The sequence below is a fragment of the Fimicolochytrium jonesii genome (assembly GCF_025526975.1).
Source record: "Fimicolochytrium jonesii strain JEL569 chromosome Unknown EV422scaffold_4, whole genome shotgun sequence".
Classification (NCBI taxonomy): domain Eukaryota; kingdom Fungi; phylum Chytridiomycota; class Chytridiomycetes; order Spizellomycetales; family Powellomycetaceae; genus Fimicolochytrium; species Fimicolochytrium jonesii.
This window is the reverse complement of record NW_026515671.1, coordinates 1,215,732-1,231,441: the sequence shown is the minus strand read 5'-3', so window position 1 is coordinate 1,231,441 and position 15,710 is coordinate 1,215,732. Positions and strand designations below refer to the sequence as shown.

Sequence of the window (15,710 nt, the reverse complement as noted above, 5' to 3'; positions counted from 1 at the left end):
GGCTGGGAAGGAATTCCTACACTTCGTTTCGAGAGATTTGCTCCCCTCAATCCACGTCGCCACCGTCAAAATCGGTCGCGTCGTCGTCCGAGGTTGGGGTGAAGGATGCATCAACGCCTTCCTTCGCTGGGTACCCCAGAATTCCCGACAGAGGTCACCGCACCCGCTCTCATACGTAGCAATCGCATCAAGCCCACTCCCAACTCGCTCTCCGTATACCAGTGAAGCGCAAGCACGGTCCCTCCCCAAACCTCCAAATCCCCTCCCATCCAACGCGGGCCCCAAATCCATCTACCTTCCCGCCAACCCCTCCCCACCCCCGCCACTCCCCGCCTCGGCCCTCAGCTCCCTGACCACCGCCGCAAGCGCCTCCGGGTTAACGCCGCTCTCACACAGTGACACGCACAGCGCGAGGGTTTCCCTGTCGAGTCCGGTGTGGAGGATCTGCGAGATGGCGTGGAGGATGTCAAGAGTTTCGTGGGCTGCTGTTTGTGTGCGGGCTGTTGTTGATGATGGGGGTGGTCGTGTTGTTCGTTCGGAGGTGGAGGAGGTTGAGGGGCGGTGAGGGGAGGATGAGGAAACGGATGCCGGGTGGTGGTGGGCGGTTGGACTTGACATTGACATTGAGTGTTATTGCGCGTCGGTAAGGCTAGCCCTGGAGCGAAAGCGGAGGCTGTGGTGAGGCGTTGGTAGGGTGGTGGCCACTCTTTAGAGAGATGACTTTGTGGGCAAGGTTGTTGGGCAGGTTGTTGGGAGTGATCTCGCTGGTCGACTGTTGAATATGCGAAGTCCGATACATACAGTATTTACGAGTTCGATGACACGCTGGATGACACGCTTGCTCGCTTGCTGTCCCCCAAGTGTGACCCCCCTTCCCCAGGATCAGACTTGAGAAGCACTTCCTGGACTGAGATATCAGAACACTCTTGGGAACCATTCCTACTCGTCCGCACTCACCAGATTTGCAGCTGCAACCTTTCGTCGTCCTATGAAAGTAGTGCGCAGTTGTAAAGCATGGAACGCTCCGTTATTCTTCAGGAACCAGAAGAGGTAACGACCGCTTTGGTGGAGGAACGCCAGCGGGCCCGGTCCCCAGACTCGCACTACCGCCAAACACAGTCTCGTGCGAGACACCAGTCTCCGTCTAAGCGACGATGTAGCGACAAGGAGAAGGAGAGGGATCGGTCGGCTAACGGGTTGGCACCCCTGGAGAGGACACTTGAAGAAGCGGAGGAAGATATCCAGCATTATGACGATACGTACGGCCGGAGGCCTCAGGATGAGGTTGCGGACGAAACGGCACAAAGAATGGAGGAGAAAGATCTGTGGCAGTTGTTGCAGGAGAATGAACGCAATGTGAGGGAAGCGAGAAACGTGTGGTTGCGCAGGGCACCAGTGGCCGCCCTGCCACATGAAATCATCGCAATGATCTTTGCTTGTACGTATACTGCCTCCCCGCTTCTGGAAGTCTGGTGGAAATTCGTCCCAATCGACGATGTGTGAACGACGTCCTAATGGCTACCCTTGGTCCTGCTTCCAGACATCCACGACCAGCCAACATTCGCAGCCCTTGCGCTGGTCTGCCAGGCGTTCAACATATGCGCAACGCCTTTGCTTTATCGTGCGCCTCAATTTCAGACCACTTTTCAATGGGCGCAGTTTGTACAAACATTAAGAGGGTCCGCTAACGGGAAAAGAGACCTAGGCGCTTTCGTACAGGTAGGCTACTTCCTGCACATTGGGGGAATACAGGAGGACCACGATGTTTGTCGGCGTAATCTCATTTCGAATTCCACGCTCGACAGGCGATCGATCTCTCTTCAACCGTCATGAAGAAGACTGTCGTTGAAGCTGAGGAGGGGAATCGAAGGAATAGAGTTAACCCCGGCCATCTCCACGGCGGATTAGCTCAACAAGTGTGGACCCATCACATCAATGTCAACAACACCTCGGATAGAGACGGCACGAACAACGATGAAGAAACCGAATATGTAGCCTTCGTTCCCGGTACTGGCGTTGCGTTGATGCCTGCCGGCATCCATCAAGTTGTGAGGCAGGGAAGCGTCTCGTCGCTCGAAGGTACCATCAGATCGAATTCCCGGCGTACGAACGTGGCACCGGCATTGGGAGGAGCCGGGGCTTCTTCGCAGAGTATCGTGAACGCAACTCAAGCTCCGATTCAGCAAACGGGCCTGCCACATCAATCAGAGAACGAAGTTGAACCTTTGTCCTCTGCTGTATACCCAGCCTCTCAGTCGACTGCGGGTCCGAGTGGAGATGGGCAATCCCGTTTAGACCGAGCCATTCAACAGATGCACAGTACTGTGAACATAAGTGATGACCTTATCAATGCATGCGGCGGTAGCAGTGATGCAGGACTGAACAGCGGAAGCGCCATTCTAGATCTGGCTAGGGCTCACAATGTCACTGGCGAAAGTAGCAGCGGTGCATTTGCGGACGACCACACTGATGCCATTCCTGGAATGAGCATTGGGAACTCAACACGTCGGGACTCGACAGCCACATCCACTCAGATACCCGTGGACTACGATACCATCAACAGACGCACCCCCGAACCCATCCGCTTCCATCTCCTCACATCCTCCCTCACTTCTCTCGCCGAACGATGTCCAAACCTTCTCTACTTGAACATCGCGAATTCACCAATGTCGGATGATACTTTGGTCGTCGAGACTGGGGAGTACATCTCGAGCATGGCGCAGCGAGCACAAGACCTACTCAACAGGGATCTGAACCATCCTTCGGAGAATTGTGATGACGGTGATCCAGACGACTACGGACACGATCACTATGCACAAAACTTACTGGAACGCAAATTCAGCGGAACTTACCGACGCCCATGTCCGAGCGCGAGTCTTACCCTCCGCACGATCGATGTCGCGTACTGCATGCATGCACTCGCCACGAAATGCCCTCATCTCCTCAGTGTCGATTTCCGAGGCGCCGACTGGCTCATGATCAACCATGTGACAATCCTGGCACGATCCGCAAAGAATTTGAGGGCCTGCAACCTAGTGAAATGCAATAAACTGCCTACGACTTTGGCGAAGCTGTGGTACTTCAAAACGCACACGAATGTGTGGGTGGTTCCCCACGCTGACGAGGCCGTCGGAGGGAGCGCTGGTGCGGCGGAAGCTGACCAGACTTCCGATGACTGTGAAACTGCGGAAGGACTTACGCTCTTGGAGAAAATGTTGCCGTGGCCGCAAGCCAACACGTTGTACTCGCTCATGCATGGTACCATGGTGGAGGCTTTGCGATCAAACAGCACCAGCTGAGTCTATGCAGATCTTCATCAGGAGTAGGCTGCGCGGCGGATGATAACCGAGATACCTCTCAGGTAAAGTTTGGATGGAAGGAGAACCCATCCTTTCAATCATCAATATAGTTTTAGCTGTTCAGTTTTGTTCCCCCCTACCATGTCGGCATGGCTTTATACCCCCCGCAGGAGTAGGTTAATATTTGTTAATGTGAATAACCCGAGTACGTACGTATGAATATCCCTGTCGCATTGGGCTGAATGAGAAAAACGTATGATGTGACACGCGGTGACCCTGACGCGTTGCTCTTGTTTCCCCGCTTCTTCCCCACTTCTTCCCAGGCTTCTTCCCTTCTTCCCTGAACTTGAAAACCCGCTCACCAAAAGAACACCTTTCCCGACCCGTTTTTTCGCAAAACATTACCCTCAGGATGTTCTCCAAAACAGGGCTGAAAGCCTACGCAATGCCGTCCGCCACCTCCGCCGCCACCTCCGCCGCCAAGCTCCTCCCGCGCCGCCTGTCGCCATCTCTTACCGGCCTCGCAAGCCACGTTTGTCGGCAGTCACCAGCACATTCGCTCGTCTCATCCCGTCCCCTCTCATCCACCCGCTCAAACTATCACGACCAGTCCTCCGCCCCCGCCCAATCAAAACACGTTCCGGTAGGCGGTTTCGCAACCGTCCCCGAAATCCGCGAGGCGCTCCCGCCCAAAGTCGCTGACCTTGTCGAAGACTACCCGAGCCTTACTACCCTCCCCGTCCAGTGGGGAGAGCAAGACCCGTTTGGACACCTCAATAATGTCATTTACCTTCGATACTTTGAGAGTGGGCGGATTGCTTATTTTGATCAGATCATCAAGCCGGGGCTGACACAGCGTGCTTACAACTCGTTCATACAAGGTATCTATCTGAGGAGATAAATGACGATTGAAGAGAAAGGCTAATAGCTCAACAATCCCCAGCGAGAGGAGTAGGCCCGATCGTTAAAACCGTATCCTGCAAATACAAGTCTCCCGTGAGGTATCCCGATACGATCACGGTGGGCGTGAGGATTCCGAGGGAGACCCTGGAGAAGGACCGGTTCGTTCAGGAGGCGGTGTTGGTGTCACATGCGCAAGGGCGAGTGGTGGCGACGGCCGAGTGCCAGGTTGTGACGTACGACTATGGGGAGTTGCGCAAGGCGGACATTCCGCCGGAGGTTATCAAGGCTTGGAAGGCTGGGGAAGGGATCAAGTGAGAGGAGTCTCCGCTTGATGAGGAGTAAACTACCTTGCAGTAATTTGCAGCACTAGATAGACGCCCGATCAGACTGTAATAGGGAGATCCAACTCAATTCATAGTACAAGCGCACACAACCTTAGAGCGAAGCAGTCTATGTCCCGATGAAATATGCGTGTAAACTATTTGACATAAATACAGACATGGTTGTATGCGCGTGAAGCCGCCGGAACTCTATTTTGCCCCGGCCTCTACACGTTCTTGTACCGGTACCGCTTCTCCTTCACGCTACGCACCATCTCCCCACTCCCCTTCGCGATGTCCCCCGTCCTGTTCCTAACCATGGCCGCAGCAGCCAAAACGGTGACACGAGGAATCGTACGTTTCCCAGCCGCCTTCGGAGATGCAACATCAGCGGCTGCTGCAGCAACTTTCGCGTTCTTCGCACCTTTCCCACCCACTTTTGCGTTTGCTGCATCCCTCTCCCTCTTCTGCAATATCGCTTCCGCGTCCGCTCTCCGCATGTTGTCGACAGTCGTTCCGCGGCGGGTGAGCAATCGCGCTGGGCTCAATGATTCCGGGCGACCATAGTTGAGGGCTTTCAAGGTGGCGGCGGAAAGTGCCGCGATGGGGCCAGGCAGGGAGGATGCGAGGTCGGTGGCGGTTTGGATGGAGGCGACGGTGTCGCGTGGAGATTGGAAGTGCAAGCTACCATAGACCGGTTCGTGAATGCCTGGAAGAGGGAGATACAAAGGTTACTTGCGTTTGCGGTGATGCGCACAGGATTCTCTACATACCAAGCTGGGAAAAGACTGCTGGGGTGTGGATATCCCAAAACGATGTCATGAATCCACGACCCTTCAACGTAAGGTTGTTGTCCTTGATGAATTTCGTGATTGGGAGCAGCAGACCTCTGTAACCGGGGCGAACGTATCATGAGCGACGAGCATTCATTCAAAGGCTATTCGGACATCAACGCAACGCACCTTTCGCGGACCATAATCTCCGCTTCACGCTCGCCTAGCGCACTTCGCTCCCACTGCGGCAAACCCGCTTCTTCAGCTTTCTTCTTCAACTCCGCTTCGGTCTTCCTTGCCTGAGCTTTGAGACTCTCCACGTCAATTTTGACCGACCCCTCCTTCTCCTGCTCCAGAACAACCAGCATGTATCGATGCTGCTTACGAGGATTGGATGCCGGCGGGTGTGCCGGAACGTAGGGAAAGACAACGTTTCCGGGAATGACGGGTGCCGTTTCCGGCGCTTTTGGCACAAAGTGCGCTCCCGTCAACATCTTCTCCAACTCCCCCTTCGCCGCATCGTCTTTCGGCGTTTGCAGGTATGGCGACGATCCACCAGGAATAACCAGCCTCCTCTGCACGGGAACATCCGTGATGAGCCAGTGACACCATTCCTCGTACGACTTGGTATCCGAGTCAGGACGGTCAACGTCTACCAACGCAACAGTGAAATGACGGACGGCGTCATCGTTGGTCGTGATGGTGACTTCGGGAGAATACAGCGTCCAAATCGGCGGGACAGGCTGACCGATAGGTGCGAGCCACTCAGTGTTTTGGAAGTTCATCTGGACAATGACGGTTGGTGTGGTGGACTTGGGAAGCACGTCGCCTATGATTTTCCAGTTCTCTTCCGATTTGCGGAGGCGGGGAACGAGTTTGCTTTTCCACCGTTGTTGGTGCATGGCCGCGAAGACGTCTTGCGTTGGGGCGCCTGACAAGGATTCCGCATGAGTACTGGGTTCTGTACGAGTCCCTAGCCCTCCTTCGAAACTGCAATCAGCATACCTTTCCCAGCAACAAACGCCTCATGGTTCTTGGGATCACTGTAGCCTAAATCCACTTTCTTTGCAAGGAGTCGTGCCTGAACCTCCTTGTCTTTCGGATCCGCCTTTTCCAGAGTCGCTATCTCCTTCCTTACTATCTCCCTGTGCTCCTCCAAGACCCGCGACGCAAATTTCTGTGCGTGGCTTGACGCCGAGGAGACTGTCGTAGCCGTTCGCTTGCACTGTGATCGGAAGGGTCTTTTGCCACCTACCGGAGACCGCTGAGCTGGCCGCAAGCAGCTTGGTGGTGGACGGAAAGGCATTCTGCTGCCTACGGTGTGTGCGAATAACGTATACAGGCGCCCCTTTGCGAACCGACTTGCCGCACAGTGACACTGGAAAGCTCTTGTCCAAAGTTGCTCAGACCGAAATCGGTTTGCCGGAAGAAACGAAGACCGAAGGCAGACACTGGACGCGCTTTGAACTTGGTCGTTCTCACAGATCAGAGCAGATCAGACCTCACGTCCGTCGGGCCTGAAAGTCCACATTCTCACTTAAGTGCGGTCAACCACAAAAAGGGCGCATGCCCTGTGTATGGCAAGGCAGCGTCGATGCACATTGCGCTTGCATCACCCTATCGGTGGCCTCGAACGGAAATCCTATATCTTCTTTGTAAATTTAGAGTGCATAACTGCTTCTGGTACTTCCCCAGCTTGCGGGCATAAATGAACTCGCAGGTTTCAATAAATGAACTTGCAGACATGAAACGATGCGATGAAGTTTGTCTATTGTATGTACATGGGATGAGAGATTCGATTTTGCCACAGCCTGATTGTTTCGAGAGGTTTGCCGACAGCCCGCGTCGCGCAGGATCTGATATCGCCGAGTTGGTCGGACGTGTTGTTTTACCCAACTTGATACGCTTCCGGTGGTATATTTCCCTATCATCGTGACAACATGGTCAGCAATGCACATCGCTCAATCAAGTATTGATGCAGTCGGAATATCGCAAGCGAAAAGCTCACCTTAACATTCTGATACGCCTGCATCGCTGCGGGAGTAGACCAGCCCGTTTCTGATAGGCATTGTAGACTGAATTGATAATTTAGGCCTGTGGCACGTGCGAATTCGATGACTTGACTCTGGCGGACGTCGTCCTGCGAAAAAAGCGGATGAACCTGGACATCAGACATGGAGCCAGCACGAGAGTCCCCCGTAAACAACTTACCAATTGATATTGTAACTGCAACTGCTTGAGTAGGGTGGGATCAGGTAGCTGCGGTAGGTGATGATGGGCTGGCTGCGAATGAGAGCTTCCGTTCGGAGCCGTTTCCGTGATGCTCGCCCAGGCCTTGTTGCCGGCATATGCGCGAATATTCAGTTGATCGTTTGACACACTATAAGGTAATCCTGCAGCAGCAGATCTTGAGCCTGGAGGTGGGGTTACGAGCACGAGGGTGCGATCGAAGCTACGATTTGTGTTTGTTTCCACTGAATGCGATGATAACGTTGTTATCAGCCCACGGCGCGCTGACGCGTACGGAAATTGATTCGGGTACGCACCTTCTCTGAACTCTCCATGTAGCAGAATGAAGAGGGTGAGATCTACACCCGCGCCGGTTTGATAGCCTTCAACGATATACGAGGGGCTAGGGTATTGTGGGTGTTGGGTTCGTGGTATTCGCTCGTATGCTCGTATTATGTTCGTCCCTCCTCTCGCCAACGCCGAAACTCGCTTCTCTGAGAAGGTTATGTCAGCCTCGATGCCACATATTGTTGCTGTGCACGCTCCCGTTATGATACCTGAGCTCTTAACTTTCTCCAGATTGTGATCTACATCCCTCCAACTGGCGAACGCGAGTTGATCTCTCCCGCGAGGGTCTTTCGTCGACCTCCCAGTGGAATCCAGGGAAAGAGAGAAGCATGCCTGATCGTGAAAGAGATCGAAGAGCGCAATTCGGTTGGCGTCGAATGATGTCAGGAACCTAGGTGAAGGGAAGGGTTAATCAGGTTATAATGAGCTCGTCAAAGGTCACAGTCCTCACTTTTGTACGAAATCGTTTACAAGCGCAGCTGTGCCCGGGGAATCCACGAATCCAGTTCTTGATTGTAGGGGCAATTCGACGGCCATTGTATCTACTCCGAAAGTTATTTCTGCGCCAACAGGTTCCATGTCGAGAATTTCGATGGTTGGGAAGAGCTTTTGGATATCACTACAGTAGAAACGAAGGGTTACACTACGTTTTCGACGCTCAGCGTAACTGATCTCATTTCCTCACCCGCGGTAAACGACATCACCACCAGGCTTCTGTAATGCGATGTCTCGAATCGGATTTCCAGAAAGTAGCAGCTCGCGAAGTTGACGGAACTCGGAGCCGCGCAACGGCTCAATGTCTCTCAAAGATCGGAGCTGATTGTCTTGGAAAGACAACGCCGTCAGGTTCGGCGCGTATGTCGGCAATATGGAGAAGTGGGATAGCGTTGTCAAGCGGTTGGACGCCAGCGACAATGTCTCCACATCCGGGCAGCACTCTCCGATCATTTTACAAATAACACCTCCCATCTTAGATTCTGGCTCGAACCCGCGGATTCTCTCGTTCGCTAATAACGGATCCTGCATCATATTCGACAGATCAAGATACTTCTGTTCCGGTTGGTAGCGATTCCGCAGTATGGTTCTGAATGCTTCGATTGCACCCCCTGGTCGGCTCTGCGGGGCTCTGGCGCCTGCAAACCCTGTGTTGTTTACAGGCGCGCGCAAAGACGCATGAGCTTGCCCTTGAGAGATCGCAAGCTGCGTCAATCGTTACCGGATTTAGAATTTTCATCGATCGCCATCTAATCAGGTAGAACTGCGTTCCCCACCTTCTTCGCTCTGAAATTAATGCCATTCAGCTGCATGATTGCCTGCGCTTCCAGAGCATTTGCCATTTTGAAGACTATTGCATTCCCACGAGTTTCGCTCTAGAATGGAGGATGAGGTGGTGGCACTGATGATGACCTATTGCATGCCATAACATGTACGCACCCCAACAAAGTTCAGCGATCGGCCGTGTTGCGCTTGATACTTCCGAGATAACCAGACCCCGAGCCCCTCCGGTGCTGTGTCGTGATCTATGTTTTCAACCTTCCTTTCTCGTAAGTGACAAATCCATATTGACGAAACGGTTACACAAACAACCACCCACCAATACTTCCTCCACTGCGAGGTTGGGACCAGCGCTTTCCCCAAACGAGCTTCCCCCTCGTGATCTGCCGGGCCTGAGAGAATAACATGAAAATTTTTAGATACGGAAAGCCTATTACGAGCGAAACTTCCTGGGAACGAAACGAGTATACATACGATTGGTTTTGTCTATGTCCCAGCCCATCGCTCATCATCGCATCAGCTTCAGACCCTCTCCCGTCATTGTAGCCACCTCGCCCTCGACCGCTTCCTCCTCTGTATGGCCCTCTGGCATTCCCGCCGAAGCTGGATCCGCCACTGAAACGGGACCCACTCTGTCCCCCGTTGATGGTGTGTGCAGATCCAAAGTCGCCTTGATTTTGTCGTGAGTGCCCTGATACGAAGGAAAGGCCTCTGCCGCGCCGGCCACCCTGTCCTGAAAAGCTCATCTCTACTCCAGTAACGCGATGAGGGCAACCTGCTTTCCACCTGATCTCCCAGTTGGTTGGCCGGGCGCGAGGACAGGAGATCGTGTGTGCTGGTCAGGCGGCAAGGAGAAACTGGAGGCAGCCGCTACTTCTCACTACTGAGCAGTTTCCGCGTCCTTGTCGTTCGCTTGCTTGGAAGGAAGAAGTGCTGTTGCGTTCACACGGAAGGTTCGGAGTGGTGCATGTGCCAGCAACTCCAAAGTGAGGCCTTGTCCACAAGTCGCGGAAAGGTAACCGTCAATACAATGTATCACGTGACCGGGAGTTCAGGTTTGATCTCAGCGTCATTCGGCATAAAAAGGGAGCCTTTCTTCCTGAGAGCTGGGAACAATATCGAGACCGCTCGTGGGAAGAACTTTGGAGAGCCCCAGCTATATCGAGCACTATCAAGCGACGGGTGGTGTCAACTTAGTCCATATCTTTCTGCCCTACTGCCTGGTGTCCTCCGCGGCAGACCAAGCGGGCGGATTGGAACTCAACCCAGCTAGCCCGTGAGATTGACCACCAGGATACCGCATATCGACAAGTACCGCGGTATCTCTAAAGATAATTCTGACTGGTTAAAACGAGGTCTCTTGCTGAAAGCAAAGGAGCACTCTTCCTAATTCCGTCAGAAGTGTGTTGGCAAAGTAATTGTGGCGAAAAGGGACGTGTTGCAAGGGTGTCTCAAGCATGGATAATTGGGCCGGACTACTCGGCGTCCCCAATAACGTCCAAGGGACTATGCCAAGCGAAAGCTACTCCCAGGAAGTTCCAACCTCCTTGGCCAACCCTCATTTGAACAATGGTGCCCTCGTGGGAAATTACGCGACCAATGGGCAGCTTGAGCCACCAGCATTTCAGCATCATCAATATCAGCAGCCCGCATCAACGGAGTCGTTTCACAGAGGAACCGATCCTACGTCAGTGGCCCCTACCAGTGGCTTCCCAAGTGTTTTGTCAGCACAACCGTCTTCTTACGCCTCGCGATCCGCTGTACCATCTTCATACGGAGCGCTACTTGGTAGCCAATTTCCTTGGGCTCAGTCGCTCACGCCCACTATTGCTCAGCCGCAACACCCATACACAACATTCCAGCAGCTTGGCCAGTATGACTCTACCCAGGGAGGATCTCCGTCAGCCGGGCCCACTTCCTTAGGCCAACATACTATGTTGGATGCGAACGTAGTTCATGGTGCGAGTGGAACCTCTTCAACTTCAGCGTATGGTAAGCGAAAGTGTTTTTCTGTTTGCTCCGTATTTAGCCTGAGATCCATGCGCACATATTGCGTCAATTTTCGGCCGATCTTAGGCAGTCCAAACCTGCCCCTGAATACGCAGGCGCTATCCATTTACAGTTGATGTGATGCTTATAAGAATGATCTCGTTGTCAATAGCTGCAAATGCGTCCGCTCCAAAGAAAAAATTCACATCAGAACAGACGGCCGCACTGAAAGCTCATTATGAGGAGAATGACAGGCCTTCCGATGCCATGTATAGGGCGTTCAGCCAGGAAGTGGGATTGACAGAAAAACAAGTAATTACTTGACGCACATGCTTGGTTTCCAAAACGATTCGCTGATTGTAATACCATTGTTACTAGATCAGAGACTGGTTCAGCCGTGAGCGATCTTCTCGCAAACGCCGAATGGCAAGCGGCACGCCCGACCTCGACACCAGTGCATCATCAACGACCAACTCCCAAACCCCGGCGACGTCTCTGCAAGATGGCCCTCCAGCTGCAGATGGATTCTCGGCCTACGCCTCCCTTTCACAATCGGCCCATTCTGGTGCATCGAACCCTTTTACTGCGATGAGCGCCTACCATCCCGCAACGAGCTCGCTTCCTTCTGCCCCAAGCATTGCAAATCAACCTCTCGACCTTTTCTCTCGAGGCAAGAACCTGTCCACGGATATGGTGGCGCAGTTCCTTGGTCGACTGAATGGGTCCTACGCTGCAGTGGATAATCAACTATCGGCTTCTATCGCTCCTCTGACCACCGCCTCTTGGATGCCCACGGGGTACCCGTCACCCATTTCCTCAGCAACGGCTCTCCCAGGCCAAATGTCGACCACCTCGTCGGTTCCATCTGCCCAAGCAGCGGCAAAGCCAGCAGCCACCCAGATAGCCCAGCAAGCTTTCACTTCCGCAGGTCCGGATGTGGTCACCGTTCCAGACGATGGCCCGTTGTTCACACCTGCAAGATCCCCATCACCTCAGCAGTTGATGGACGTTGACATTCCCGAGGAGACGAAATCTTTCGACGAGATGCTTGCACCTTTATTGGACGCTCGGGGGCAGCTCAGTGACGTCACGCACATGTCGCAATTTACGAAACTGGCGGGGTCAATTTCAGAATGGTCGGAGCGACAGGTGGTTCTCCGAGTTTTGTCAGACGCGGAAAACACCGAAGTTTGGAAAAGGTACCTGTCAGTCGTCCTTGATGAGGCTCCCGCTGCAAGTCTGACATGTATCTCCATTCCTTAGTTTCCTAGGTTTGAACGGCCTGAAGCTTGTGACGAAGATGCTGCTGCAAGCAAAGAATCTCATCTCAGACGTGGAGGCGGCTGCGGCAGCCGTCTCAGCTCTGGGCCTCCTAGCAAAATTGCCAGTCGATGTCAATGAACTTCGTGAGGTAAAAACTGGGAAGGTCGTAAAGCATTTCGCCTCGATGACAGATAGCGAAGGTATGGCGGCGAAAGGTACATTTGTACATATAAGGTTAGCTAACCTCCAATTGCACGTTGGTTGTCAGCTGTGCAAAGCGCAGCGTCTAAGGTCATGAGTAGCTGGCAAGCTTTGGTCGCAAAGCCGAAAGAAGTTCCAGCTGGTTCCGAAGGAGCACATGCAGCCGATAACGAAAAGAAGCGGGAACGGGAGAGTAGTCCGACTGAGCCTGGAAATCTGGCCAAAAGAGTAAAGGATTCGAAGGACGCGCTACCTACATCGAACCCATCCGCCGTCGTGGACGATACGGATATCTTCGTATCATTATCCAACGCGAATCTACCCAAAATCAAAAAGACGGACGGCGCCGCCCCGGCTAAGAATACGGAAGTACGATCACCCGACAAGCTCAAGGAACAAGTACCATCGCCGCAAATCAGGTATGTTCTACTTTCCGTCGGAGTGGGTATTCTTTTCATGCTCAGACGTTGCGGCCCGTACAGATCTGAAAAGCTGGAGCCTGAGAAACTTCCAAGCTATCGTGCAAAGACAGACAACCCAGCGACTTCCGACGCAGGTGTCTCGGCTGGCAAAAAACGTGTCAGATTCGCCGAGGGAGACAAATTAGTGGCTGTGAGATACTTTGAGAAAGATGAACATCTTACCGACAATGAGGTACATATGAGTTACGTTTTTATCCGAAGTGCTTACGGGCCCTTCTGACGTTCTTGTACAGGCACAGAAAGTTACACCCCATCAGATGGGCAACGCGAGAGATCTTGATCGCCAGGAAGGAAAACGTGCATTCCAGCGTGATACTGTTCCCGTTGACAAGTGGACCCCGCCACCAGGTAAGAACAGAGTCTCCCAGCTTTTTTCTCCCGAACCTGGGTACATGTTTCTTATGGATCCTTTTAGTACTGAACTGGAAAGTAATGAATGATGTAACGAAGAAGCTAGAACCGAAGACGTTGGAGTGGGGCAACGAGTCTGAAGAGCAGAAAGTGCAAGACCAACGCGAGCGGACGACTCTGGGCACCTATTACACTGACAATCAGCAGATACCGCCCACTCCTTCCGAGCCAGATACGGTCCATTCGTCGTCACAATCTACTTCTCCCAAGGAGATTCTGTGGGAACCACGTCCCGCGGCGGCCGCTGTTGTGAGTTGCTTTCATAGTTTTCTGGAAGTGTCTGACGGAACACTTATGCTGAATCCCTTGCAGCCTGCACCAGCTGCACCTCCCCCAGGTCCAGCAATGCAACAACTTCAAGCCCTGAATCCTGTACTCTTGCAGCAAATTCTCGCGGTTGTGGGGCAACAACAAAATCCCGCAGCGACGCTTCTCGCGGCTTTGGGGCAACAACATATACCACCATCGATACCGGGGCCTCTGTTTAGTGGCTTTGGGAACTCACTTGGTGGACTAACCGGTCAGCAACCTGGAATGCTGGGACCACTGGCCGCACCACAGCAACAACAACCACCGACGTACGATTCCGTTTTGGTATGTTTGTACGCGCGCACACGTTTCCGCCCTTGACTATCACAATTTCTGACATCTCAGTGTTGGATAGGCTCAGTTATCACAGGGGACACACGCTCCAGCCGCCCTCGGGTTATCGAACGTGGGCCAATTCGCTCAGCATCACCAGCGTTTCCCGTCTCCACAAGTTCAGCAATCCCCTCTTCAGGGCGGCGCAGGGCCAGTACAAGCGGGGCAACCTCACCAAATGAACGGCCACCAAAACGGTGGACAGGGGCGGTGGGGAAACAACCGAGGGCGGGGACAAAGCAACGGCGTACCAAACACCACGGGTCCCACGAGGGGGGGCTTCAATCGAGGTGCACGTCCCGGACCGTATGATCGCCCACCGAACAACAAGGGACATCCGCAATACAAAAAGCTCCCTTGCCGATTCTTCCAACAAGGCACTTGCAAGTTTGGGGATGATTGCTCATACCGTCATGACATGCAGTGAATCATAGTCAGTCGCCGGTGGACCTATGTATGTATACCTTTTCATGTAATTTTGGTAGTCCGCGGGCAAATATACACAAATCCCATCCCCCTTCATCATGACCTTTGGGTTTGGGTTCTATGTTTGGATCACTTGTTTCTCTCGGGCGATATTTCCAAATTCGGAGCCGGGCACGGAGAAAGGTATGACTGCTTGGGCCCTTCTCTCATCCCGAGCTCCTTCTCGACTTTCACATCGGCAACCTGTACAACCTGGGTTAGAAATGCGCATGCCATGCTAGGTTCATGTGAGAATTGCTACCAATTGCTTTCTGAGTGTTGTACCGGCCCTCTACGAAAGAATGTATTATATAAACAATATGATGTGAAGTGCTATGTGCAAAACCGGTTCTACTCGGTGGAATCTATTGTGAGCTATGTTACCGCCCGGCATCGGTACTGGCTCCCTCCGTTTCCTCCGCATTGGCGCTAGATCCCGCCTCCTCGTTTTCCTCCTCGGGCTCGAATGACTTCAGCAAAATGTTAACAGCGTCCATATGCCCTTGTTGTTCTGCAACGGTCACCGCACTCCTTCCCGACTCGTTCTGCAAAGTGGCGTCGGCGCCGGCGTCCAGAAGAATCTTGACAACGTCCACTTTGCCGTTAAGCGCGGCCCAATGGAGTGCGGTCGACCCGTCGTCGTTCACTGCATTGACGTCGCCGACGGTCAACGCCGGCAAGAGATGTTTGACAATTTCGATTTCGCCATTAGCCGCGGCCATGTGCAGGGCAGTCGCGCCGTTCGGTAACCGGCTGGCGTAAAGCGCCCTTGGAGTTAGGTTGGCTGGCGTCGGGGTTGCCGTTGTGGTTGGGGAAGTGGCGCCGGTGGCCGTAAGGTAATTGTCTACGAGTTCCTTCAGGCCGTCGAGGTCCCCGTACCTGGCGCAGGCAACGAATTCTTCGACATCAAACGTTGAGGAGGCGGCCTGGTCGTCTTTGACTGGGGCAGTAGGAGCTGCTCCGGCTGGCGTTGCGGTGGTCATTCTGTGTATATGCGTTGTGTGGAGTTGGTTTCAAGGTGAGCTTGTTGCAGTGGAAACCAGAGTGGAAACCGTCTGAGAAAAAAACGAGTTCTCCGTGAGGAATCATTTTGAGCGCGTTGGCGGAGGT

At 53.4% G+C, this 15,710-nt stretch overlaps 7 protein-coding genes across 7 annotated transcripts; 3 read left to right on the top strand and 4 right to left on the bottom strand.

The window, feature by feature from the left end:
- Positions 1 to 122: 122 nt before the first annotated feature.
- Positions 123 to 844, bottom strand: EV422DRAFT_318872 (mitotic-spindle organizing gamma-tubulin ring associated-domain-containing protein). The gene has a single exon (XM_053066256.1). The coding sequence runs from the start codon at positions 622 to 624 to the stop codon at positions 292 to 294; it is 333 nt and encodes a 110-aa protein (XP_052928272.1). The 5' UTR covers positions 625 to 844; the 3' UTR covers positions 123 to 291.
- A 1-nt stretch (position 845) lies between these two features.
- On the top strand, positions 846 to 3,448 carry EV422DRAFT_318906 (uncharacterized protein). The gene is made up of 3 exons (XM_053066258.1): positions 846 to 1,438; positions 1,541 to 1,719; positions 1,806 to 3,448. Exons 1-3 carry the CDS (start codon positions 1,015 to 1,017, stop codon positions 3,297 to 3,299), a joined length of 2,097 nt encoding a protein of 698 aa, XP_052928271.1. The 5' UTR covers positions 846 to 1,014; the 3' UTR covers positions 3,300 to 3,448.
- A 170-nt stretch (positions 3,449 to 3,618) lies between these two features.
- Positions 3,619 to 4,648, top strand: EV422DRAFT_519931 (HotDog domain-containing protein). The gene is made up of 2 exons (XM_053069637.1): positions 3,619 to 4,180; positions 4,243 to 4,648. The coding sequence occupies exons 1-2, from the start codon at positions 3,712 to 3,714 to the stop codon at positions 4,515 to 4,517; spliced, it is 744 nt and encodes a 247-aa protein (XP_052928270.1). The 5' UTR covers positions 3,619 to 3,711; the 3' UTR covers positions 4,518 to 4,648.
- Positions 4,649 to 6,802, bottom strand: EV422DRAFT_519929 (uncharacterized protein). Its single transcript, XM_053069636.1, has 4 exons — positions 6,301 to 6,802; positions 5,485 to 6,226; positions 5,296 to 5,411; positions 4,649 to 5,231 (listed from the first exon to the last, which is right to left on the bottom strand). The coding sequence occupies exons 1-4, from the start codon at positions 6,599 to 6,601 to the stop codon at positions 4,750 to 4,752; spliced, it is 1,641 nt and encodes a 546-aa protein (XP_052928269.1). The 5' UTR covers positions 6,602 to 6,802; the 3' UTR covers positions 4,649 to 4,749.
- A 121-nt stretch (positions 6,803 to 6,923) lies between these two features.
- On the bottom strand, positions 6,924 to 10,118 carry EV422DRAFT_519926 (uncharacterized protein). The gene is made up of 11 exons (XM_053069635.1): positions 9,622 to 10,118; positions 9,467 to 9,539; positions 9,307 to 9,405; positions 9,144 to 9,242; positions 8,558 to 9,072; positions 8,324 to 8,491; positions 8,082 to 8,263; positions 7,842 to 8,018; positions 7,507 to 7,769; positions 7,304 to 7,435; positions 6,924 to 7,219 (listed from the first exon to the last, which is right to left on the bottom strand). Exons 1-11 carry the CDS (start codon positions 9,891 to 9,893, stop codon positions 7,184 to 7,186), a joined length of 2,016 nt encoding a protein of 671 aa, XP_052928268.1. The 5' UTR covers positions 9,894 to 10,118; the 3' UTR covers positions 6,924 to 7,183.
- A 998-nt stretch (positions 10,119 to 11,116) lies between these two features.
- Positions 11,117 to 14,758, top strand: EV422DRAFT_519922 (uncharacterized protein). Its single transcript, XM_053069634.1, has 10 exons — positions 11,117 to 11,139; positions 11,224 to 11,448; positions 11,515 to 12,335; positions 12,400 to 12,599; positions 12,668 to 13,019; positions 13,083 to 13,254; positions 13,316 to 13,430; positions 13,498 to 13,742; positions 13,806 to 14,087; positions 14,158 to 14,758. The coding sequence occupies exons 2-10, from the start codon at positions 11,278 to 11,280 to the stop codon at positions 14,560 to 14,562; spliced, it is 2,763 nt and encodes a 920-aa protein (XP_052928267.1). The 5' UTR covers positions 11,117 to 11,139; positions 11,224 to 11,277; the 3' UTR covers positions 14,563 to 14,758.
- Positions 14,759 to 14,832: 74 nt separating this feature from the next.
- EV422DRAFT_519921 (ankyrin repeat-containing domain protein) lies at positions 14,833 to 15,502 on the bottom strand. Its single transcript, XM_053069633.1, has 2 exons — positions 15,480 to 15,502; positions 14,833 to 15,384 (listed from the first exon to the last, which is right to left on the bottom strand). Exon 2 carries the CDS (start codon positions 15,320 to 15,322, stop codon positions 14,981 to 14,983), a length of 342 nt encoding a protein of 113 aa, XP_052928266.1. The 5' UTR covers positions 15,323 to 15,384; positions 15,480 to 15,502; the 3' UTR covers positions 14,833 to 14,980.
- Between the last annotated feature and the right edge of the window lie 208 nt (positions 15,503 to 15,710).